The sequence below is a fragment of the Nicotiana tabacum genome, chromosome 8, assembly GCF_000715075.1.
Source record: "Nicotiana tabacum cultivar K326 chromosome 8, ASM71507v2, whole genome shotgun sequence".
Classification (NCBI taxonomy): domain Eukaryota; kingdom Viridiplantae; phylum Streptophyta; class Magnoliopsida; order Solanales; family Solanaceae; genus Nicotiana; species Nicotiana tabacum.
The window spans coordinates 47,524,929-47,551,313 of NC_134087.1; the positions used below are offsets into that span (position 1 = coordinate 47,524,929).

The 26,385-nt window shown below is 38.8% G+C and overlaps 1 protein-coding gene and 1 non-coding gene across 2 annotated transcripts; one reads left to right on the forward strand and one right to left on the reverse strand.

Moving 5' to 3' along the window:
- The first annotated feature begins 1,047 nt into the window (after positions 1–1,047).
- Positions 1,048–1,800, forward strand: LOC142163083 (secreted RxLR effector protein 161-like). Its single transcript, XM_075220336.1, has one exon. It carries the CDS (start codon positions 1,048–1,050, stop codon positions 1,798–1,800), a length of 753 nt encoding a protein of 250 aa, XP_075076437.1.
- A 24,296-nt stretch (positions 1,801–26,096) lies between these two features.
- TRNAR-CCU (transfer RNA arginine (anticodon CCU)) lies at positions 26,097–26,169 on the reverse strand. Its single transcript has one exon. It is a non-coding gene; the product is annotated as a tRNA-Arg (tRNA).
- Positions 26,170–26,385: the final 216 nt, after the last annotated feature.

Sequence of the window (26,385 nt, forward strand, 5' to 3'; positions counted from 1 at the left end):
CACTTGTGGTACCTTTATGTATTGGAAACTTGAATGTTGCTCAGAAAAATTCTCATAAATTATCTGAACAACAACAAGTTCAAGATCCACCACCACTTGAGGAGCCACATGAAGATCAACCCGCTTTACCTAAACTCACTAAAGAAGTGTCTGAACCAGTGGGAGTAAGAAAATCCTCAAGAGTTCGAAAACCAGCAATTTCTAGTGACTCATTGTATATCTCCAAGAGTCTGATTATGATATTGGACTAAAAGATGATCCATACTCGTTTTCACACGCCATGAGTGGAGAAAACTCCACACTTTGGTATGATGCCATGAAAGAAGAGTTAGAATCTACGGCTAAAAATAAAGTCTGGGATCTCGTCGAATTACCAAAAGGGTCATCTACCATAGGCTCCAATGATTCTTTAAAATTAAAAGAGACTCATCTGGTAATATCGAACGATATAAAGCCAGACTTGTAGCCAAGGGTTTTACTCAAAGGAAAGGCATTGATTACCATGAAACCTTCGCTCCAGTATCAAAGAAGGATTCATTGAGAATAATCATGGCATTAGTAGCTCATTTTGATTTAAAGTTACATCAAATGGATGTGAAAACAGCTTTCCTGAATGGAGATCTTGAAGATGAGGTATACATGCGTCAGCCTGAAGCATTTTGTGATAAGGACAAAAGTCACCTTATTTGCAAGTTGAATAAATCCATTTATGGGCTAAAGCAGGCTTCCCGCCAATGGTATATTAAATTTCATAATGTTGTTTCTTCATTTGGATTTACGGAGAACATCATTGATCGGTGTATATACCTTAAGATAAGTGGGAGAAAATATATTTTTCTAGTCGTATATGTGGATGATATTTTGCTTGCAAGTAGTGACTTGGGATTGTTGCACGAGACTAAACCGTTTCTTATCCAGAATTTTGAGATGAAGGATATGGGTGAAGCCTCTTATGTCATTGGCATAGAGATTCACAGAGACAGATCCCAAAGATTACTTGGACTGTCTTAAAAGGCCTACATTGAAAGAATTCTGGAAAGATTCGGGATGAAGAACTGTTCACCTATAGCAGCACCCATAATTAAAGGTGACAAATTCTCACTGAATCAATGTCCACAAAATGCATTGGAAAAAGAGCAAATGAAAGACATTCCCTATTCTTCACTTGTTGGGAGCCTTATGTATGCACAGGTCTGTACTAGACCTGATATTGCTTTTGCGGTAGGAATGCTTGGCAGATATCAAAGTAACCCTGGCCTTGACCATTGGAAAGCTGGTAAAGGGGTCTTGAGATATTTGCAAGGAACCAAGGATTTTAAGCTCACATACAAATGCTCTGACTCATTGGAGGTGATTGGATATTCAGACTCTGATCTGGGTGGATGCAAGGACACTGGTAAATCTACTTCAGGATACATTTTCCTTCTAGCTGGAGGTGTTGTGTCTTGGAGAAGTGTCAAGCAGACCATTGTTGCAACATCCACAATGGAAGCTGAATTTATAGCATACTATGAAGCTACATCACAGGCGTTATGGTTGAAACACTTTATTTTCGGCCTTAGGATTGTCAATTCTATTTCAAGGCCATTGAGAATTTTTTGTGACAATTCAGCTGCGGTTTTCCTTTCTAAGAATAATAAAAGTGAGTACTTAATGGTTAGAGACTATGTGAAGAAGCAAGATGTGAATTTTGAGCATGTTAGTACTACTTTGATGATTGCTGATCCTATGACTAAGGGTCTGCCGACTAATATTTTCAAGGATCATGTAACCCATATGGGGCTTAGTAGCTCAACTTAGTCTTGCTTTGCTCTCTAACAGTTTGTCTAGACATTATGACTATTTTGATATACATGACAGTGCACACTTTTGGATTTTCATGTATTGCTAAAGTATTTGCCTAAGAGTCCCTAGCCTACTTATAAATACACCTGTGACTCCATCAATCTGGCATCCTACGATAGGCATAGGCTAGAAGGCTCCTTAGGTTTTCTCTCAAGGTTCTTCCAAGGAATTCCCCACATCACTTGAACAACCATGGTTGAAGGTACGTTCCTTGTATAATTCCCGATGTGTTGGCTCTGTGTATGTGTTTAAATTACAATAATGCTCTCTTTGCTGTTAGATCTGTTGCAGATTATGGAAAACTCAACAAAAAATGTTCATCATCCATCAATACTTGCCTGCATATTTCTGGCGTTGTAAAGATGATGCTTGGATTTCTGTACATGAATGATCCATTCCCATACCTATGCTAGTTTGGGGAAAATTACAAGAAAAACCAGAAAATAGTGCAAATAGTAACTAAAAACAAATAAGATTCATTTTCATCACACAAAACCATTTATTTGCCTTCTTCAAGAAACCATAAAGGGCAACAATTCCAACCATCAAAACTGTAAAGAAACCATTCCATGTCATACTCCATATTCAGCTTTCTCAAGAAGTTAGACAAACATGATTCTGTTATTGGTTTTGTAATATGTTTCCTTATTTCACCATCTTGAAGTTGTCAGAAACTCTATGAGCTATATGTCTGCTCATTTTTTCGTTTGCTTGTTAAAACGTGGATATCGTGATTCGTGGTGTCCATTTAACTACTTATTCTACTTAGTAGTAAGATTAATATATTATTGCCTAAAAATAGAAAAGATCACTGTGATAATAGTGGAGGAGACACAAAATATATGTTTCTTATATATCGTTGCGTTCTGTATGAATTGAATGACAAATATTCGTGTGTGTCGCCTTAAAAAAAGAAGATAAATGTTCAGCCAATTTGCACTTTATGTATCATAATGTAACTTCCAAACAAGTTTGGACGTTGTTTCTGGTTCGGATAACCCAAAAAGGAAAAGAAGACAAACATAGTTTAATTTGGCAGTAGTTGACCTAGCTATTTACTTGAACAGTGTGCTTACTGACGTAGGAAGCTATTTAAACCAAACTCAACAGCAATATTTGGGTTCACGGAGCTCCTTGCATGGCTTTCAGGATTCATTTAATTTTCACAGCCTTGGATATATATATATATATATATATATGCGGACTAGTAAATAGCGGACTAGTAAATAGAGAAAACTGCAAACGAGTGGTTTTATGCAACATTTTCAAAGAGTATTACTACATTTTGTTTCTTAAGAAATTGTAACAACACATTATAATCACAGCTCATTCATCTTACTTTAATATCTTACCAGGTTCATCTATTGATCAGACATTACTGAAATATTACTGTATTAGTGTTTAATTTTAAACACTCCGTTCCATTTTCCTTTATAGTGAGAAACTAAAACTCCTCTTACACGATTTTAAGGAAAGGATCAAAGGGTCAGGTTAGAGAGGGAGGGATAGAGGGCATTCATATTTGGAACTTCAATTAGAGGCAAATCTAGTTTTTAAGGATCTTAGCAATGAATTTATGATTTATCTTTTAATTTTTGAGTTCTTACCTACTATTTACTAGTATAATTAAATCTTTATAAATAATTTATAGCCCGCGTTGAAAATATTGAGTTCATATGCTATAAGGTTGCATCTGCGTCTCGGCGTCTGACTCCAAGCAGCATGGTCATCACACAACAAAGTGTTCCAAATTAAAAGTTGTACGTAAAGCAAATAAAACATTCTACTGGATAGGTTAAAATGTGTTGAATTAAATAGGTTGGAACACGCTAACTCAAAATTGTTTTTCATTTGTTTATTTTTTCTTTAATAATTTGTTTAATAATAAAATCAAACTATAAAATTTTTTTGTCTTATTTATATGATTCATGACTATATCTAATTAACCAATTCCTTTTCTTTTTTTTTTTGATAATAAGTTCTCTTTTTTCCCATCATTGATAAATTCTCTATTGATCATTTTGAGCTATACATATCGTAGCTCAAGTTGATCCAAAAGTTGACTAACTTGGATTATGTCCAAACTGATCCCTCAATGAGCATATGCCTAACCTAACCCACTCAATTTTGGGCTTGTTGGAATAGCAAAAACAAGAGATCGTTACACAATAGTAGGTTTCATTTAGGAATTTTTACAGGTTGGTACCTTATTTATTTTAAATAAATATCTTTTTAAAAAATTATATTTCATAGCTACCTTTTGATTTTTATAACCAAATATCTATGGTCACCTCCTACTTTTAAGCCATAAAATACGCCTTGTATTATTTTTTCCTCAAATTCTTTTAGATTTTTCTTCCCTCTCTCTCTCAACTCTAGTCTTTCTCCATGAATACAATCACGATTCTTCCAAATGTCGAAACGGACAGCTTTGACTCTCAATCTAGAATTTATATTACCAAGTCTCCCCTGCACAGAACGAAAGAGCCAACACTTCTTTCCCAAATAGTCCAAATTTAGAGCAGCTCTAGTACTATTCATGAGAGAAGAAAATCTTCAGATCTAAAGCTTAAACCCTAAGTTAATCGCCATGGCAGCTATGGTGTCCTCCGTACAAATACAATCAAACCTATGGGATGGAGTGATGCAACTGACCAATTCCTTCTGCCTAAGTCTTCTTATTTTAATTTGATTTTATTCTATATTACCATGAAAATTGGAAGAAGTGAATGGTTTGGTGGCTACTGATGGAATATGATGGAACATAGGGGTTTCTTTTTAGTTTGGGGCCGAGCAATTTGAAGATTCTGTTAATATATTTTCAATGTATCTCGCTATATTTTCATATATTTTATTGTATTCATTGTCTTTTTCTTCATTGTATTTCAATGTGTCTCGCTGTATTCCATGTATTTCATTATATTCACTATCTCGTTGTATTCCATGAATGAATTCATATATTTTTTTAATTAATATAATTTATGTATTCAGATGTATATATGTATTCAAATTGCTCTGTTTTTGTTGTATTTATCGGTTGGAAAAAATATTCAGCATATTTTTTCTGAAGATTGCTATGTTTTTGGGGTATTTTTCGGTTGAAAATCTTTTTTATAACTGGAAATACAAATTGTGTGTGCTATAATTGAGTTTGTTGAGTTATATTAGGAGCCTATTATGTTAATTGATTCTCTTTTCGTTTAAAAACAGCTGAATAGACCATGAATTGCGCTATTTACGTTACTGTATTCACAAATACATACCGTGAATACAGTCGAATACAATAATCTATCTAGTTGTTATCCCCTGTTTCACGTCGTGAATACAGTCGAATACAAAAATCTGTCTAGCTGTAATCCCATGTTTCACGCCTAGAAATGCTACTGTATTCATGAATACAGTAGCTTAAATACATCGAATACACTCTAAAAACCTGAAAATATAGCTATAGGAAGTAATATAGTAAATGGTAGCTACAACTAGCTAATAACCACTAAACATAGTGATTTTTGAAAGTTTCTCTTTTATTTATTATTTATTCTTTTTAATTGATATATATAAATTATATATGATTATATATTGTATATTCATCAGCTATTAGTTTTGCGATTGATGATTGGCTATTTAGGTTAATTCTTTATAGAGAGAACTTCATTTATAGCCCATCGACAAAACAAATATCATCCGGTAGCCCAAAATTACAATATGCATTTTATAGCGCAAAAGTAATTCTAGTGGCTAGCCACCGAACTATATATCTTACCCACAAGCTCTGTAAAAAAATGGATCTTACAAAGGAGATTAAATCTCCAGCATAAGAAGTTCATAGTAACAACAGTACACAAACAAACACAGGTTCTCTGGAGAAATAATTTTTGGCCCAAAATGGTTTAGCCGGAAAACTTCACGATCGTCGGAAAAGCTATATACTGGCCAGATCTGCCGAAATTCAAATTAGCAAGCAAACCATCTTTCAGATCTAGATTTTTATAATATCAAAATCCCCAAAACAGTAAATAAAACGAGAAGAAAGAGTCGCCGAATTTAATGGAGGGTCGCCGGTGTTTGAGTTTCCGTCCAGATCTAAAGCCAACGAGATCGAGCACAGTGGGTTAGACTGACTGGGTTTTGATTTCAATTTCACGATAAAGTTCGGTTCTTCCATCCAAGATAAAGCGTCCCTTTTTATGTTTTTACGAAGGTGCAAGTCGTTGGGTTTCTACTTGGGTTCAATCTGATGGCTTTCCTTCTATCCTTCTTCCTATTTATGTACCTTTTTTATGTTTTTGAATCCACTAATAGAAAACCATTCACTGGTTTCACTCCTAAAATCTTGTCACTCTCTATTCTCATTGCTTTTTTTATTAAGTTTTAACAACCTTTTATTTTCTTGGGGTAATTCTTATCTTCCCGTTTCAACAAATTCTCTTGTTTTATCTTCACAGTTAGCTTTCACTCTTATCACTTCCATAATTATTGTCAAACAAAAAATCACATATGCAAATCTCAATTGTGTTATTTTGTCCAATGTAGAGGTAGACCATGTATTACATTTTTAGACTGTATTAGACTGGAGAGTAGATTTTTTTTGAATATTGGTATATTACAAATATATACAAAATAGACATTCACTATACAAAAATTATATAAAATAGACTATCAGCGTACAGTTTATATACAATAGACTGTCACTATACAAAAATATACAAAAATAAATTATCATTATACAAAAAATATACTAAATAGACTGTTACTATACAAAAAATATATAAAATAGACTGTCATTATACAAAATATATACAAAATAGACTATCACTATATAATTTATATACAATAGACCATCACTATACAAAATATATACAAAATAGACTGTCACTATACAAATATATACTAAATAGATTGCCACTATACAATTTATATACACTAGACCGTCATTATACAAAATATATACAAAATCTATCACTATACAAAATACAAAATATATACAAAAATAGACTGTCATTATACAAAAAAACATACAAAATAGACTGTCACTATACAAAAAATATACAAAATAGACTGTCACTGTCTCACCTCCTTTTTACACACCCGAAGGTAGTACAAGGGAGTTTTTCCAATTAAAGTGACATTACTCGAAATGGGATTAATTTATTCAATTTTGTTCAGAGTCGCCACTTGGGATAGTTTATTTGGTGTCCCAAGTCACCGATTTATTTTAAATCCCAAATCGAGGAAAATTTTGACTTTCCTTTTTGAAGTCTGCGAACCAAAAATTCTGAATAAGGAACTCTGTTAACCCGGAAGAAGGTGTTAGGCATTCCCGGTTTTCGTGGTTCTAGCACGGTCGCTTAAACATATTATAATTGGCCTATTATCTGATTTATTACATGTGTTAAACCTATTGTGCATTTTTCCCTTATAACTGCTTTTAATTATTTTAACCCCTTTTAGGTTTTATGGAATTATTTCTTGAACAAGTTATGATTGTCGTACACTTGTCATTTTGGAACACATCGAAAACCACGCTACATGAAATGCACCCGCGATTCGCAATATTTTTTATTTTATTAATATTCGAAGTTGTTATGATCGGGTTACATGAAATGCACCCCCGAATTTGGGAATTAGGTATCATGACTATGCTACGGGAACCGTACCCATAGTCACGATAGTTAATTAATCGCGCCTAAAGCAAGTTACTATGTATTTATAAATTAATATTCTAGGTTAACTTTGAGATTATTTGTGAAGCAGAATTATGGAAATGGAATTGATGTAAAATTCAAGAAATATTTTAGCTAAACAATTCTAACATAAAACTTATGAATTACTACCAAATTCAAGGCATAATGAATAAATAAAGCTAGGTTCTTTCAGTGGCGGAAGACAACGCTTCTTATTCCCTATTCACATGAATATTATGTTAGCTCATTCATTCTAAAAGAACACATGTCTCTACTAGAATTCAACTGAAAAATAGTCCTTCAAATGCATATAACTTGGAAATGACAGAGAAATTAAAAAAAAAAAAGCTAACAAAATCATCTTTGATCAATCACAATGGAAAGAACATTCAATAACTAACGCAAAGTAAAACACATGTTGGGAATTAAACTCAAAGAATCAACATACTAAAGAGTGGAAGAAATACTACATGAATTTATCTCAATTAAATAGACCAAAGCAAAATTAATCATCTTAGAAAACAAACAAAGCGGGATTTGAAACTAGAGTAAGAATAAAAATGGGCCTTTATTAATGAATTTGAGGTTGAGAGTTTGCAACTCAACAGAACAGAGACAACGACCAAAAATGAGCAGCAAATGAACTCGAACAACAGGAACCATCGACCAGAGAACTTCCACGCCGACCTCGACGGACTCGACCCTTTCACGGACCCATAGCACGAACATTGTGAGGACGATTTGCTGGTTTTTTATGGATTTTTGGACGGGTTTTCGAAGCTGTTGTGCTGAAGTTTTGGAGCTGGATTTTGGTGTGAACTCCAACTCGTTTCATGGTTGTTTGGTGGCAAAATTTCAGCTGGGTTTGGGCCGGTTTTTCAGGTTGTTTTTGAAACTATTTTGAGGAGTATTTTTAGCTCGTTTTGAAGTTATTTTGAGCAGATTTAGTGGCTGTTTTGGGTCAGTTTGGAGCTGGATTTTGGGGCGTTTCTGGGGCTGATTTGGTTGTAGTTTAATGCTGGTTTTTTGACAGTTTTTCAACTCATTTTTGGAGATGTTTTGAGGTCATTTCTAGGGTGGATTCGAGCTCATTTTTGGTGCAAAATAGGGGTCCGTTGGGGCTGCTTTTAGCTGTGTTTTTTAATGGAGAGAATGGAGCTGGTATTTCTGCTTCTTCTTCAAGGAGAGAGAGCTGATGGGTGTCTTAAGGTTGTGAATGGTGTGAGTGGAGAAAATATTTTGGGGAGAGTGGGGAACATGAGTGGGGAAAGTGGAGAGAGTGGGAACATGAGTGGGGAAAATAGGGAAAGTGGGTAGTGAGTGGAGAAAGTGGGGAAAGTGGGTAGTGAGTAGAGAAAAGTAGGAATAAATTCAAACATGGTAAAAAATAAGCTGCTCACAGCTGCCCCTCTTTGCTCGAAAACATGAAGAGTTTTCGGGCAAAGATAAAGTGAGCAACTACAAGCAATTTTTGCCTGTTTGAAACTCCATTTGGAAGCATTTTGAAAAAGTTTGACCGAACCTTGCTTCGGAGGTTGCCTACATATCCTTGGCTATAAAGGAATCAGGTCGGTGTAGTTCTGAAAGTTTTGGTAGCTGGGATTACCGGGAAACTGTGGTTTCATTGTTGTTGCTGCTGTTTCTGCTTGCTGAGCTCCTTATTACACAAAAAAATGGAAAAATAAAAAGCTAAACTTGCTAAGCCTATCAACTATGAGTTACAATATTCCCATCTATAAGTCTCTTGAAGCTTGATCTTGAGTTTTAGCTGGTTCTTGTTGTTGGACTCCGATCTGAATCTTGATGCTCGTTAGCTGCATCGCTGGTTCATTCTTCAGCTTTTGGATCAAGGCAGGACATGCGAAGCTTGTGACTTCAATCCTATCTTGAGCAGTCCGCATCTTTTCTCCGCTTCTGCACTTTAGAGCTCACTTTTTTTTTCTTGTTTTTCTTTTCTTTTATTTGAAAAGAGACTTCTTCTTTTGGTTGCTTCGAAACTTGTCCCTCAAGGTAAAAATCCGCTTAGGCACCAAAACAAACAAACGAACGAAATTTTTCTGCCCCAGTTTTCACTAGGAAAATTTTGTGAGTTATTGCAACAAAATCTAAATTATTTCTTTATTGAAAGCAATAAAATTGGGATTGTGTATCCCAGAGAAAAAGAGATAAGGGAATGGAGACCCTATATCTAAAATGAAATCAAATGGGGATCGGAGGCCCCAAGTTGGAAAGATTACCAGGTTATGCTAGAAAAAATGATCGGGTTATGCCGGAAAGGTCCTCGGGTTATGCCGGAAAAGAAAAAGGTCCTTGGGTTATGCCGGGGAAGACCACGGGTTATGCCGAAAAAGTCATCGGGTTATGCCGAGAAAGTCATCAGATTATGCCGGAAATAAAAAAGGTCATCGGGTTATGCCGGGGAGGTCCACGGTTTATGCCGGGAAATTCATCGGGTTATGACGGAAAAAGGAAAGGTCCTCGGGTTATGACGGAAAATTCATCGGGTTATGCCGGGAAAGAAAAAGGTCCTCGGGTTATGCCGGGGAGGTCCACGAGTTATGCCGGGAGAAAAGAAAAAAAAAGGTCCATGGGTTATGCCAGGGAGATCCACGGGTTATGCCGGGAGAAAAAGAAAAAGGTCCCTGGGTTATGCCAGGGAAGTCCACGGGTTATGCCGGGAGGAAAACAAAAAGGTGCTTGGGTTATGCCAGGGAGGTCCGCAGGTTATGCCGGGCGAGTCATCGGGTTATGCCGGAAAAGAAAAAGGTCCTCGGGTTATGCCGGGGAGGTCCATGGGTTATGCCGCGAAAGAAGAAAAAAAAAGTCCTCGGGTTATGCCGAGGAGGTCCACGGGTTATACCGGAAAATTTCATCGGGTTATGCCGGAAAAGAGAGGGTCCTCGGGTTATGCCGGGGAGATACACGGGTTATGCCGGAAAAGTCATCGGGTTATGCCGGAGAAAGGAAAAGGTCATCGGATTATGCCGGGGATCAATTAGAGAGTGGAACTCATTACTAAAAGAGACTACCAGGTTATGCTGGCAGTGACTAGGGAATGAGACCCTAGGTGGGAAAAGATTACCAGGTTATGCTGGCATCGACTAGGGAATGGGATCCTATGTTGGAAAGGACGTAGCTAGAGATTGGAGACCCTATGCTACCATGATTTTGAATTTCTCTTCTTCTTCTTTTTATTTTTATTTTTTATCAATCTTCATTTTATTTTTATTTTTGAGTTTAAGAAATGAGTAAAAAATGCAGGAAAGAATTGGGAAGAGACTTCCCTTTTGGGTTGATTATTGCAGCATAGCTATTTCTAACCCTTGCGCATTTCCTTTTGGTTGCACCTGCTTTTTGCATGGTTGCTTTGGATTGCACCTGTTTCAATTTTTCAAACAAAGAACAACTGTTAGTTTGAAACGGTGGTCGGTTTTGTGGCCTTCATTGTTTTTGATCACTTAATCTCGGCCTAGCTCTTTTGGTGAGAACCTCTGTTGCTTGCTGAAGATTGATCTCTCTCCTAAAACCGAGGAACTCAACTTTTCAAACTTTCCAAACGGCGGTTCAACCGTGCGGGGCTTTGGCCCTTTCACTTTAATCCACCTCTAGGGCTTTGACTTCGAATTTCTTTTCATTTTCAATAACTTTGGTTTTAGAGCATCGGCTATTATGGCGAGTCGGGATCGACTTGATGCACCCGCTGAGGCTGGGGTACTTTTCTTTGGACTTGGTTTTTATCAAGCAGAACTCTGTAAAACCAATCTTACCACCTTTCTTTGTATTAGTTACGGAACAGAGTTAGACCGAAAGAGGTTCAAGGAAAAGTAAACAAAGGACAAGAAAATGAATTTAAAAGAGAAGCATCCTTTTCGGGGAGGAAGGACGGACTTATCTGAGGTGCATGCAGACTTCAAATAGACATGACATACTTCTTGGACTAGACAACCGATCCGCACAAATATCCTATCTTCTCATAAACCCATTGCGACCCGTGTTTCAAAACCGAGAAACTTTGCCAGGACTCTTTCAATACTAATGGTGGTGAGGGGTTTCTTCTTTTCGATCGATGACGCCCTTTGTGGGTTTTCACCAATCGATCTCTCTCATTTCTCTTCTTACCGTCGCCTTATAGTGCTCGTTACGAGTTTTCACTAACAAGACTCTCTCATTTTTTATTTCTCTGCTCTCCATTGCCTTATGGTGCTCGTAGGTTTTCACCAATAAGACTCTCTCATTTTATTTCTCTCATCTTGATTACATCAGATCCAAGCAACTGCGTTCTTTGATTTTGAAACCTTTTGCCGATTGATCGAAAGGACTTGAAACAGGTTTGGGTAAAAAGAACTTGGATCGAATTACAAATTTGGAACCGTTCGGGCGGGATCATCGCTGAATTATTATAACGTCTGCCCCAGTTTCACTTTTGGGGAAATTTGGATTTTTGTTTTGGTGTGACTGAACCCCAGGGAGAGGCTGCCTACGTATCCTTTCGGAATCAAGTCGAACGTAGTTCAAGAAACTTTGTTTTTTATTTTTCTTTTGTTTTTTTGTTTTTTTTTTAATGACACTTTCATGCCACTGCCTGGAACTTTGAATCATCTTTCTCAAAATCTTTTTGATATTCTTGTTTGCTGCTTCGACAGCACCATTGGCTTTGGGACGATAAGGAGTAGAGTTCCGATGCATTATCTTGAATTGTTCACATATCTCTCTCATCAAATGACTACTCAAATTTGGAGCATTATCTGTAATGATAGTTGCAGGAATACCAAAACGGCAGATGAGGTTGGAATGCACGAAGTCTACTACAGTTTTCTTGGTGACAGATTTGAGGGTAATTGCTTCAACCCACTTTGTGAAGTAGTCGATAGCGACTAATATGAATCTATGCCCATTTGAAGCTTTCGGCTCAATCGGCCCAATGACGTCCATACCCCAGGAAACAAATAGCCAAGGTGCTGACATGGGATGCAGTTCTGTAGGCGGTGCAAGAATCAAATCACCGTACACCTGACATTGGTGACATTTTCGGACGAAACTGAAGCAATCCTTTTCTATAGTCATCCAATAATAGCCCGCTCGCAGGATTTTCTTTGCCAAAACATACCCGTTCATGTGGGGTCCGCACACTTCTGCGTGTACATCATACATGATTCTTCCGGCTTCTTTGACATCAACACATCTTAACAAGTTGAGGTCCAGAGTCCTTTTGTACAAAACACCACCGCTCAAGAAGAAACCACTTGCGTCCGTCTGATGGTTCTCTTTTGGTCCCCACTGGCTTGCTCGGGGTACTCTTTAGTTTTCAGAAATCTTTTGATATCATGATACCATGGCTGAATACTTGGTTCTGCCTCAGCCGTATTACAATAACCGTGCCTTTCCCGAATTTGGATTTCCAAGGGATCAATGTGGGCATTTCCTGGGTATGGCAGCATCGAGACCAAAGTAGCAAGTGCATCGGCTAGTTCATTGTGACAACGAGGGATGTACCTGAACTCTATTGACTTGAATCGCCTGCTAAGATCTTCCACATGTTGCCTGTAGGGAATAAGTTTGACATCTCGAGTCTCCCATTCTCCCTGAGCTTGTCGGATAATCAGATCTGAATCTCCCATGATTAACAATTCTTCGACATCTTGGTCGATTGCCATGTTCATACCCATAATGCAGGCTTCATACTCGGCAGTATTGTTTGTGCAGAAAAACCGAAGTCGGGCTGTGGCTGGATAGTGCTGACCAGTGGGTGAGATCAAGATTGCCCCAATTCCAATGCCTTTTGCGTTCACAACTCCATCGAAGAACATTTTCCAAGCATTGGTGTCTTCTGATGTCATCTCGATTGAATTCACCTCCTCATCTGGAAAGTAAGTACTTAGAGGTTGATATTCATCATCCACAGGGTTTTCAGCTAGGTGATCTGCTAAAGCCTAGGCCTTTATTGCCGTGTGGGTGACATAGACTATGTCAAACTCAGTGAGCAGGATCTGCCATTTTGCTAACCTCCCTGTGGGCATCGGCTTCTGGAATATGTACTTCAAAGGGTCCAACCTGGTAATGAGGTAAGTGGTATAGGCCAACAAGTAATGCCTAAGCTTTTGAGCGACCCAAGTTAGAGCGAAACAAGATTTTTCCAACAAAGTGTATTTGGCGTCATAGCTGGTAAACGTCTTGCTCAGATAGTAGATGGCCTGCTCTCTCTTTTCGGTCACATCATGTTGCCCGAGGACGCAACCAAAGGAATTTTCAAAGACTGTCAGATACAAGAACAGAGGCCTTCCCGGTTCAGGTGGGACCAAGACTGGCGGGTTCGACAAATATTCTTTGATTTTGTCAAAGGCTTCTTGACACTCATCCGTCCATTTAATCGCTGAATCTTTCTTTAACAGCTTGAAGATGGGTTCACATATTGAAGTCAACTGAGCAATGAATCGACTAATGTAATTCATCCTTCCCAGCATGCTCATAACCTCTTTCTTGGTTCTTGGAGAAGGCAAATCCCGAATAGACTTTATCTTTGTTGGGTCTAGCTCGATGCCTCTCCGACTAACTATAAATCCCAAGAGTTTGCCAGATGGAACTCTGAATGCACATTTCACCGGATTTAGCTTCAAATCATATTTACGTAGCTGCTCAAAGAATTTTCTTAGGTCCCGAACATGGTCGTCCTGGGTTCTAGATTTGATGATCACATCGTCCACATACACCTCTATCTCTTGATGCATCATGTCATGAAATATGGCAGTCATGGCCCTCATGTAAGTTGCCCCGGCATTTTTCAAACCAAAAGGCATGACCCTGTAACAGTAGGTGCCCCAGGGTGTGGTGAAAGCTGTCTTTTCCGCATCTTCTTCATCCATCAACACCTGGTGATATCCTGCATAACAATCCACAAAAGACTGTATTTCATGTTTGGCGCAGTTATCAACAAGGATGTGGATGTTTGGCAGAGGGAAATTGTCCTTGGGGCTTGCTTTGTTCAGATCTCGGTAGTCAACGCACACCCGAATTTTCCCATCTTACTTTGGCACGAGAACTATGTTAGCCAGCCATGTGGTGTATCGGACCACTCGGATCACTCCCGCCTTTAACTGTTTTGTGACCTCTTCTTTAATCTTGTCACTAATATCAATTTTGAACTTTCTCTGTTTTTGCTGGACAGGGGAATAATCGGGGTAGGTTGGCAACTTATGGACCACTAAATCGACACTTAATCCTGGCATGTCATCGTATGACCAAGCAAACACATCTTTGAATTCAAACAAAAGTTGGATCAATGCGTCCCTGGTTCTTTTATCTGTGTGAATGATTATCTTGGTTTCTTTGACTTCTTTAGAGCTACCCAGATTAACCGGCTCGGTTTCATTTAAGTTCGACTTAGGTTTATTCTCAAATTGTTCCAATTCTCGATTTATTTCCTTAAAAGTCTCTTCTTCATCATATTCCATTTCTTGATTCATTATTTTACAATTAGACAGCATGTTTGGATCTGGGCATGAAGTCGCAAGCATGTCATGTTAATTAAAGCCGCATTATTAGAACTGAAAGAAGAAATAAGAAAAAGTAACAAAATCAGAAAGAATAAAGAGAGATGAACGATGAAATATTAATTTCATTTCATTGAATTTTGAAGATAACAGGGTTTACATTAGCATTTAAAAACAGGAAACTAAAAGAAAAACATCCGAGTTACACCCTGAAATAACTCGTGATGCAGAAAAGGTGGCAGGACTGGACTACCGGGATTCCCACCTGATTGGGAACGGAGTAGCCTTCCAGTTTTGCAACTTGGCATTGGGCCCCATATACAGCACCTCAGCGGTGCTCGAGCCTTCTCCCGACTGAACCATGTGGATTTCATACAGCATTTGCCTCATAGCCCCACAGATTTCTTCAATTTCCTCGATCGTGAAGGCCTCATCTTCTTCTTCTTCATTGTACTTGGGCCTGACAAATGTTCTGTAGAGATGTGGAATTGGTTGAGATAAAACCCAACCATTGCTCTTTCGTTGATTTGCCCACGTCACATCAGCTTCTGTGGCGTGAAAACCCACACCAAAGAACTTCTTGGTGGCAAGTAAGGTGATAGGTTCGGTGATACCTTGCAATGATGCCCTGAGCCCCTTCCCGGGTTTATAACCATGCCTGATCATTTCCTTGGCAACCATAACTTACGCTTTTAAGAGAAAAGGTTGAGGGCAAGGGCTTCCTTCTTCATATTGGTCTGCGACCACAACCTCGAAAACTTGATACACTATATGTTCACTACCTTCCCTAGCTTCGAGGCATGGGACCGACGGGTCCCGATAGATCGATTGCTCATCCTCTCCGTGGACTATGATCTCCTGATCTTCATATTCCAATTTCACCATCTGGTGGAGAGTGGAAGGTACGGCTCCTGCCGCGTGAATCCAAGGCCTTCCCAAGAGGAAATTATAAGAAGTATCCATGTCTAGGACTTGAAAGGTCACCTCAAAATCCACAGGTCCAATAGTCAAAATCAAATCGATCTCGCCTATGGTGTCTCTTTTGATGCCATCAAAGGCACGAACACAGACGTTATTGGGCATGATTCCCTCAGTCTCGATCCCCATTCTTTGCAGAGTTGAGATAGGGCAGATCTACTCCGGAACCGCCATCCAGCATGACTCTCTTCACATAGTACCCCTCACATTTAACTATTAGGTGGAGGGCTTTGTTGTGGGTGGCCCCCTCCGAGGGCAGGTCATTCTTGCTAAAGGAGATCTGATTGATTGTGAAGAATCTTTCTGCCATCCTCTCCAGTTGTTCCACAGTAGTTTCAATCGGAACATAAGCTTCATTGAGGGTTTTGATCAATACTTTCTGATGTTCATTTGAATTCATTAATAGAGACAACAAAGAGACCTGAGCAGGAGACTTTCGGAGTTGGTCAATTATCTCGTAGTCCGCAGTTTTCATTTTCCTGAAGAACTCTTCTGCTTCAGGCACTAACTGACTTCTTGAGTGGGAAACGCTTCTTCGTGGCATTATTCACTTCCTCCAGATTGAGGTATTTCTCAGCCGGGTTAGTTTCATTTACTTCTCCCAGGACTTATTTTCCTTTGTAGGTTACTACCGCCTCATTATAATTCCATGGGATGGCAGTAAGATCTGTCATGGGCCTCTGCGGTGCGCGGCCAATAACCACGGGCTCATTCAGCCTTGGTGAAATTATTGGCCCCCGTACCACATAGGTCCCTTTTGGCACATACATTTTAGATCCTTTGTTCAGCTCAAACCTTCTTGGAGGGCTCAATGTCACTTGTCCTTTCCTAGGACCCCGGGGCACATAAAGGATGGCATCTTTCGAGGGTACTACCTCAGTTTTGGTTTCCACTATTTTTTCTGTGTTTTGAGGGGTGGGTTTACTCTTCTTCTCCCCTTTTTCTTGCTTTGCATTAGCCTTTGGCTTTTTCTCGATGTCAGCGATTGCAATGATGGCTTTCAAGGCAGGATCAAACTCTTTATCTTCGCAGATTATTCTAATAACCGGTCCATTGTTGTGAGTCGATAACGGGTTGTTGGTCACATTAGGAATGTCTTCATCCTTTAACGCTATCCGCTTTTGTTCTATAAGATTTTCAACAACCCTTTTCAAAGTCCAACAGCTCTCAGTGTCATGCCCTTCTACCCCAGAATGATAGGCACATCGGGCGCCAGGTTGGTAAGAGGGTGACTCTGGGTTTTGCCTATTTGGGGGTACGGGTTGTAACAAACCCATTTGGACCAATTTAGGGAAAAGGCTAGAATATGACTCACCAATAGGTGTGAAGTTCGTCTTCCTGGGCGACTCCCGAGCACGGGCATTGTAGGGGAAATTATTTTGTGGAGGTCGGGGATTATACTGAGCTTGGTGAGGAAGTTGATTTCTGGGAAATTGAGCTCAGTTTTGGTGAAATTGTTGTTGTGGCCTAGCGTATGGTTGTGCATTCATCACTACGTATGGCTGAAGATCCATAGCATAGGCCGCATCTTGATGGGGGTAGTAGTGTTGTGGGGTTCTTTTAGAGAAATGAAGTCTGGCCAAACGGGGTTTTCTTACACTCGAAGTTGTCGTTGCTACTTCTTCCTTCTTCTTTCAGTTTGCTACTCCTCCAGACCCGCCTTGGATTGCTTGGGAGGTAGCCCTTATAGTAGACTGACTCAAGATTCGCCCTGTTTTCAACCCATTCTCAACCATTTCACCGATTTTGATGGCTTCGGCAAACGACTTTCCCATTGCAGACATCATGTTTTGATAATAATCAGCCTCTTGGGCTTGAAGGAAGACACTGACCATTTCTATTTCGTCCATTGGAGGCTTGACTCTGGCCGCTTGTTCGCGCCATTTGACAGCATACTCTCGAAAGCTCTCCGAGGACTTCTTCTTTAGATTTGATAATGAATTCCTGTCAGGGGCAATGTCGATGTTATATTGAAACTGCCTGACAAAATCCCGAGCCAAGTCGTCCCAGATATGCCAACGAGATATATCCTGATCCATATACCATTCAGAAACAATGCCGACCAAAGTCTCTCCAAAGTAGGCCATAAGAAGCTCTTCTTTTCCACCCGCTCCCCGCAACTGGTTGCAGTACCTTTTGAGGTAGGCAATGGGATCCCCATGCCCGTCATATTTTTCAAACTTTGGGGTTTTGAAACCCAAGGGTAGATGTACGTGCGGGAACATGCACAGGTCAGCGTAAGATACGCTCTTTTTCCCACTCAAACCCTGTATATTTTTGAGACTTTGCTCCATGCTTCTCATATTTCTGGTAATTTCCTCTTGTTCAGGTGTTTTTTCGGCTTTTTCCTGCCATTGCGATAAACTCGTACCGGGGCGGCTGAGGGTAAGCATTAGTAGTAAACTGGGTAGGTTCCAGTGGGAAAGATGGTGCTTGAAATGTAAAGGAAGATGAATCGAAGTTAGGCCTGGGTAAAGCAGGTTATGCCATAGCTGAACAAGCTGGAGCGGTGAATATGTTTGAAGCTGCACCTGAAGCTAACACCTGGGGGCGAGACACAGAAGGTGTTCCAGCAAAGTGGCTGAAATGGTAGGATATCCCAGTGTGGTATTTGGATAACTCATGGGGATGTTGGAGGTCCCACTTGTCCTGGGAAAAAGCTCAGGGAATCCAGGGATCGCACTTGGTGGTTCTTTTCCATTGGCCCAGGCGTCCCACATTTCCATCATGCGGAGACGCAGAATTCTATTTTCCTCAGCAATTGCTGACTCAGAAGTTGGGATGGTCGAGATCGGACTATCCTCTGGAATAGGAACTGTTGGCAGAGGAATTTCCGAAGACATTTAAATGCTTCCTTTTGACCTTGTGAAGTATGAATGTGAAGCCAAACTACCACAAAACCAACCACCTTACTATAGAACCTAACTGGTGTAAACAACAAACCGGTCAGTTTGAAGCAATTAACACATAGGTAATCGCACGTTGGTGTGTGATGCACCTATACAGTTAAATGTGTTTCTACATGTTTCGCAATGGTTGCATGTTTCATCCCGGCTCTTCTTATTTTCCCCAATTTTCTTTTTCTTTCCACTTTTGGCTTTTGTACTTCTCCTCTTATTCCTATTTTCCACTCTTTTCTTTCCTCTCTTTCCTTGCTTTTTTTTTCGTTTTTCTTTTGGTTTTTCTTTGGTTCTCTTTTTCACATCCCTCTCTTATTTGAGTTATTTACAAAAATGTGACCAGATTCGATGAGGATTGCCTACGTATCATGATGTCGTGTGAATCAGATCATTACGTAGTTCAAGAAAAACAAATGCGAAAAATAAAGAAACAATTTTTGGGAATTTTCAAATTTTCATTAATAAAACTCCTAAACTTTCTATTACAAAAGACTTCCAACTACTCATTTTCTTGGACTTTTAAAAACTACCAACAGACTCAAAAATAATTTCCAAAATACAGACTCAATAAATGAAAAATCATGAATACATCAATGCTTAGACTCCTGGGGCCCATGGGACATTATCCGGTCTCACGGGCCTACGTGCGAGATACCCTTGAAGCCGCTCCAAATCACTCATTATCTGGCGGACAAATGTCATTACAGCAGCGAAGAAAGTGGTCTGAGTCATATCCTCACATGCATGGCATTTCATGACGATATAGTAGGCAATGACTCTAACCCTCTCTTGGACAATACCCTTTTTCCTGAAGTAAACACCCGATTTGCTGATTCCGAGCTTCCAACACTTGAGTGTCATGAAGATTTTTGATTCCGCAATTGTTGCATATCTTCGTCCATTTGGGCCTTCAGAGCATAACAATGTTCCCTATCAGCTTTAAATTTCCTGGCCTGTTTGTCCGCCTCATTTTCAAGGGTGGTTAGCTTTCTCTTTAAATTGGCGATTGTCCCCTCGTATTTTCTTTTCATTTGTCGCACAAACTCTGCCTGCCCTTCTGCATTCTCTGCCAATTGTGCTCGGACTTTTGCTAGACTAGCCTCAGATTTTTCTAGGTCATCTTGACACTCAAGTACTTTCTTTCTCATACCGCTTATAAGCATTTCATCTGCCCGGCTTCTTTCCAGGTTTCTAGCAACTATTCTCATTTTATGGATTTGAGCTTTGAGAGCTTCATTTTCCTGAGTTAGCTTTTTCTTTTCCCCTTCATCTGCGGCAGATTGGATACTGTGGCCAAATTTGAGGTCCCTAATTTGTCCCTCTAATTTACTTATCTTGGCCCTATAGCTTTCTTCTTTTGCCAACCAGCCCCACTGTTCCTGCGAGTCGTTAGTGAATTGTTGGACATGGGGTCTCTTAGCAGGTCTCTCAGGCTCTCGAGGAATTTGAAACCTTTTGCCAAACCAAACCATATAATTGGGGTCCACCTCACCTCTAGCTAGATCCTGCACCATAGTCTTGGGTTCGAGAAATCTGCACTCATTCCAAACTTGGCAAACTCTTCCTTCTGGAAATACAGCCTTTGAGACCAATTCGATGACATGTACACTCAAATCTTCGTCATGGGGGATGGTTTGAAATCTTCCTAGTTAGCGCAAAACCCTGTGAGGAGTATATGGCTGGATGCTCCGGATGCTCATTAGGAGACAGTAGCACACTTTAGTTGATATGTATACGACTTCGGTGGCAGGGAGCCATCCGAACGTCCACTCAATTTTATCCGAAGTTAAAGAACTCAAGTGTGCAAACCAAGCTTCGGTACCCTCTGGAAATTCAACCCCCACCACTCGGCTTTCAAATTCTTCGATGTAATCCAAACCGGTCATGCCGTAGTTCATATACCCAACACGGTGGCAGAGATGTTCCAGTATCCACAATTGTAGTAGTAAGTTGCAGCCTTGGAAGAATTTTCCCCCTTCTCGACAGATAGTCAAAGCTAGGTAAATCTCAGATAAGATCAGGGGAACCAAAATGACATTAGCTTTCTTGATTGCGACATCAACAATTCCCACGAGGCCCAATTCTATGTTGTCGTCTTTTCGCGGACATATTATAACACCCAAGAATGCTACTATAAAAACCAAACCCCGCCTTGCCTCTCATTTATCTTTATTTCCGGCATGGGTCAGACCAGTATTTGGTGCTTCGAAACCTTGGGGATTGCCATAGCATTGGTACAGGAACTGGAAAGTGCAAAACCCTTCAGATAAATTCCCATCCTGAATATCCCGGCTAATACTCAACATATCCAGAAACTTGTGAGGAGATACTGGTGTCGGTGACACCGGGTACCGACTTCTAAAGTTTCCACTAAAGCCGGCGTAACCCGCAATTTCCTCTAGTGTGGGTGTGAGCTCAAAATCAGAAAAGCGAAACACATTTCGAGTCGGATCCCAAAAAGGTATCAAGGCTTCAATCACGTCCAATCTTGGCTTGATGTTCAAAAGTCCGACAAGACCACCCAAAACTTTTATCACAATTCCTCGGCTACCTTTTCTTAGGTCATTCCACCACATGTGGAGCTATAAGGGGATCTTTTCAAGAGCTGCGAAGGGTTCGTTTTCATCTGTGCTCATCCTGCACATTTATTAGGGTGATTTAATTTAAAATGTTATGACTCATTTTGACTCAAGAAAAGTTTATCACTATTATTTTTAAATTTTCATAAAAATTCGGCTTTGAAAATACGGCCTTTCAGTACTTCGGGAAGAAGATTTTAACGTTGTGTTTGCTAAACAGCCAAAACCTTTAAAAAAAACTACTAAAGGTGGCTGTTCTTGCAAAAACGGCGTTCCGGCTCCCTTTTGGGGACATTCAACTATTTTAGACAAGAATGACATCACCTTACTTATTTACAATCAAAACAAAAAAAATTTGTTCTTTTTGGGCTATTTTTACAAAAATAAAGTTGGACCCGATGGGGGTTGCCTATGTATCCCACATCCGGTGAGAATCAAACTGGCGTAGTTCGGGAAGGCCAGAAATAAAGTAAATAATTTCCGCAAGAAAGACTTATAAAGAAGAAAGATTTTTTTTTTGGGGGAATTTCGAAAGAAGAAAGATTTTTTTTTAATTTAGACTTTTATTGTTTTTTTTTTTTGGAATTTCGATAGAAAAAACTTCTAAAGAAGAAAGAAAAATATTTTTGGAATTTTATTTTGAATCTATGAAAGAAATGCTTCTAAAAAAAATGAAATATTTTTGAATTTTCAATTTTCTTTTCAATTTTGAAAGAAGAATGAAAATATTTTTGGATTTTTGGAAGAAACTAAAAGAAATTATTTTTGTATATATATGTATTTTTTTAAAACAATTAGGGTCTAAAGAAGCAGTAAAAGAAAATATTTTTGTATATATTGTTTTTAAATAAACAATTAGTTTCTAAAGAAGCAAGTAATGAAAAATATTTTTTTTTTGGATTTTTTGAAAATTGGAGTCTAAAAAAAGACTTTTCTAGAGAGGAAGTAAAGGAAAATATTTTTGGATTTTTTTTTTGAAAATTATGGGCCGGAACCGATGAGGTTTGCCTACGTATCTCACATCCGGTGAGAATCAGACCCGCGTAGTTCGCCAGTTTTGACAGAACAGGGGAAACATGGCAGTTGAAAACTTTGGCTCATTTGGAGATGACTTCTTTTTTTTCGGAATTTCGGCAGAGTTTCAAAATTTTCTAAATACCTACCTCTCACTCCTATATTATTATTATTTTTATTTATTTTTTATTTATTTTTCAATTTTTTATTTTTATTTTCTTCCTCTGTTCTAGAAGCCGGTCAACATGCAAGCCGAAACAAACAGACGCGCAAGTAGCACGTAAGATGCATCATGATGGTCTTTTTCATTTGGGTACACCTGTCCTAGACAGACCCAACCCCTGTGTTGAGTCTCCAAGGTCAAATGCATGTGATGCAAACAAACATTCCTACTAGGGATCCGGCATGAGGCTTGTTATACTAGGTTTAAAAACCTGGGTTTATTGTTCTAGACCTGGCTTACCCGAACGGACAGCTCGAGCCGAGGGGGGGCAGCGTACCGGGAATACAGAAGCTTCACCGGCTTTGCAACTTGTCCGAACCTCGTTCTAAAATTGGGATAAGACTCTAACAGAAAAGAAGTCACACGAAGTCCACACTTCCCAGATGATTTAGAAGACTCAAAGAGAGGAGGGTTTCATAGCAATTTATATACAGTCCAAATAATATCAAAGCGGTAAAAGCGGCATTTAGCACATTAGGCTCAACATGTAAAAATCAAATAAAACAAGCCAACTATAACAGTTATTCTAAGCTCGAATTCTTGAACCCTGAACCAGATATTCTGGGTTCGTTCCCCAGCAGAGTCGCCAGAGCTGTCTCACCTCCTTTTTACACACCCGAAGGTAGTACAAGGGAGTTTTTCCAATTAAAGTGACATTATTGGGATTAATTTATTCAATTTTGTTCAGAGTCACCACTTGGGATAGTTTATTTGGTGTCCCAAGTTACCGATTTATTTTAAATCCAAAATCGAGGAAAATTTCGACTTTCCTTTTTGAAGTCTGCGAACCAGAAATTCTGAATAAGGAACTCTGTTAACCCGGAAGAAGGTGTTAGGCATTCCCGATTTCCGTGGTTCTAGCACGGTCGCTTAAACATATTATAATTGGCCTATTATCTGATTTATTACATGTGTTAAACCTATTGTGCATTTTTCCTTATAACTGCTTTTAATTATTTTAACCCCTTTTAGGTTTTATGAAATTATTTCTTAAACAAGTTACGATTGTCGTACACTTGCCGTTTTGGAACACATCGAAAACCACGCTACATGAAATGCACCCGCGATTCGCAATATTTTTTATTTTATTAATATTCGAAGTTGTTATGATCGGGTTACATGAAATGCACCCCCGAATTTGGGAATTAGGTATCATGACTATGCTACTGGAACCGTACCCATAGTCACGATAGTTAATTAATCGCGCCTAAAGCAAGTTACTATGTATTTATAAATTAATATTCTAGGCTAACTTTGAGATTATTTGTGAAGCAGAATTATGGAAATGGAATTGATGTAAAATTCAAGAAATATTTTAGCTAAACAATTCTAACATAAAACTTATGAATTACTACCAAATTCAAGGCATAATGAATAAATAAAGCTAGGTTCTTTCAGTGGCGGAAGACAACGCTTCTTATTCCCTATTCACATGAATATTATGTTAGCTCATTCATTCTAAAAGAACACATGTCCCTGCTAGAATTCAACTGAAAAATAGTCCTTCAAATGCATATAACTTGGAAATGACAGAGAAATTTAAAAAAAAAGCTAACAAAATCTTCTTTGATCAATCACAATGGAAAGAACATTCAATAACTAACGCGAAGTAAAACACATGTTGGGAATTAAACTCAAAGAATCAACATACTAAAGAGTGGAAGAAATACTACATGAATTTATCTCAATTAAATAGATCAAAGCAAAATTAATCATCTTAGAAAACAAACAAAGCAGGATTTGAAACTAGAGTAAGAATAAAAATGGACTTTTATTAATGAATTTGAGGTTGAGAGTTTGCAACTCAACAGAACAGAGACAACGACAAAAAATGAGCAGCAAATAAACTCAAACAACAGGAACCATCGACCAGAGAACTTCCACACCGACCTCGACGGACTCGACCCTTTCACGGACCCATAGCACAAACATTGTGAGGACGATTTGCTTGTTTTTTATGGATTTTTGGACTGGTTTCGAAGCCGTTGTGCTGAAGTTTTGGAGCTGGATTTTGGTGTGAACTCCAGCTCGTTTCATGGTTGTTTGGTGGCAGAATTTCAGCTGGGTTTGGGCCGGTTTTTCAGGTTGTTTTTGAAACTATTTTAAGGAGTATTTTTAGCTCGTTTTGAAGTTATTTTGAGCAGATTTAGTGGCTGTTTTGGGTCAGTTTGGAGCTGGATTTTGGGGCGTTTCTGAGGCTGATTTGGTTGTAGTTTAATGCTGGTTTTTTGACAGTTTTTCAACTCGTTTTTGGAGCTGTTTTGAGGTTATTTTTAGGGTGAATTCGAGCTCGTTTTTTGTGCAAAATAGGGGTCCGTTGGGGCTGCTTTCAGCTGTGTTTTTTAATGGAGAGAATGAAGTTGGTATTTCTGCTTCTTCTTCAAGGAGAGAGAGCTGATGGGTGTCTTAAGGTTGTGAATGGTGTGAGTGGAGGAAATATTTTGGGGATAGTGGAGAACATGAGTGGGAAAAGTGGGGAGAGTGGGGAACATGAGTGGGGAAAGTGGGGAGAGTGAGGAACATGAGTGGGGAAAATGGGGAAAGTTGGTAGTGAGTGGAGAAAGTGGAGAAAGTGGGTAGTGAGTAGAGAAAAGTAGGAATAAATTCAAACATGGTCAAAAATAAGCTGCTCACAGTCACTATACAAAAAATATACAAAATAGATGTAACTATACAAAATATATACAAAAAAGACTGTCACTATACAAAAATACATGATACACTCCAAATACACAGTGTGCACACATTACACATACAAAATTGTATATAATTTATATACATTATATTTACATATTAGAAAATACACATTATATACAATTTTGATACATTGTTCAGACAGATTATACATTCACGATACAAAATACATTTGGGGTACACAAATATATACACTTTAGATACACAAGCACACTCGAGATAGGCTCAATATACACCGAGGATACAATACAATATTTATACATTGCAAAATGATGTTGGATTACTAACACCTTCTCAATATACACCTTCTCAAGTTGACATAGTAAAATATTGTAAATACTGTCACGCTGAAATCTCAAGTTGGATTTGGTCGAAAATCAATCCCGAGATTGGTGTTCATGCTTCACTCAAGTTTGATAGCTTAAAAGAAGAGAAGAGCCTTGCAAAACCTCATTATCATTTAATTATTCCATCATATAAAAAATAAGAAACTATCATGATAGCATATCTTGAAAACAAGCTACACATGAAATTTAATAATCTAACATCATGTGCAGGCAAAATAGTATATAGCACTCAGCCACCTTCTTAGTGAGTGAAATATGACCCGCATTACATATTTCATTCAATTGTTAGCTAATACTTATCAGATCCAGAAGTACATTTAAAAAGGCAAAAAAGGGTTACTCGATCGCGCCAGGTAGGGGTCAAACCTACAACCTTCAGCTTAGGAAACAGACACTCTATCCACTAAGCTACAGGCGCTTGTGTTGTCATACTCATTCTTTTCGGCTATATATGCAATACGTTTGAGCCGAAGAGCCATTTTTTGTAAGTAAGACAGAACATGGGCTATTAAAATTTTGAGGGGCTATAGAGGGTAGTTTTCTCATCATTATAAATAAATTGGACACCCCTAGTCCAAATTGAGTGGGTCGGGTCTTCAAAATTAGTTTAGGCCCAATAATTAAAGCCAATCAG

Bases quoted from the DNA above. Each gene is read 5' to 3' on its own strand.
- LOC142163083 (XM_075220336.1), top strand. From the start codon at position 1,048: ATGAAGAACTGTTCACCTATAGCAGCACCCATAATTAAAGGTGACAAA.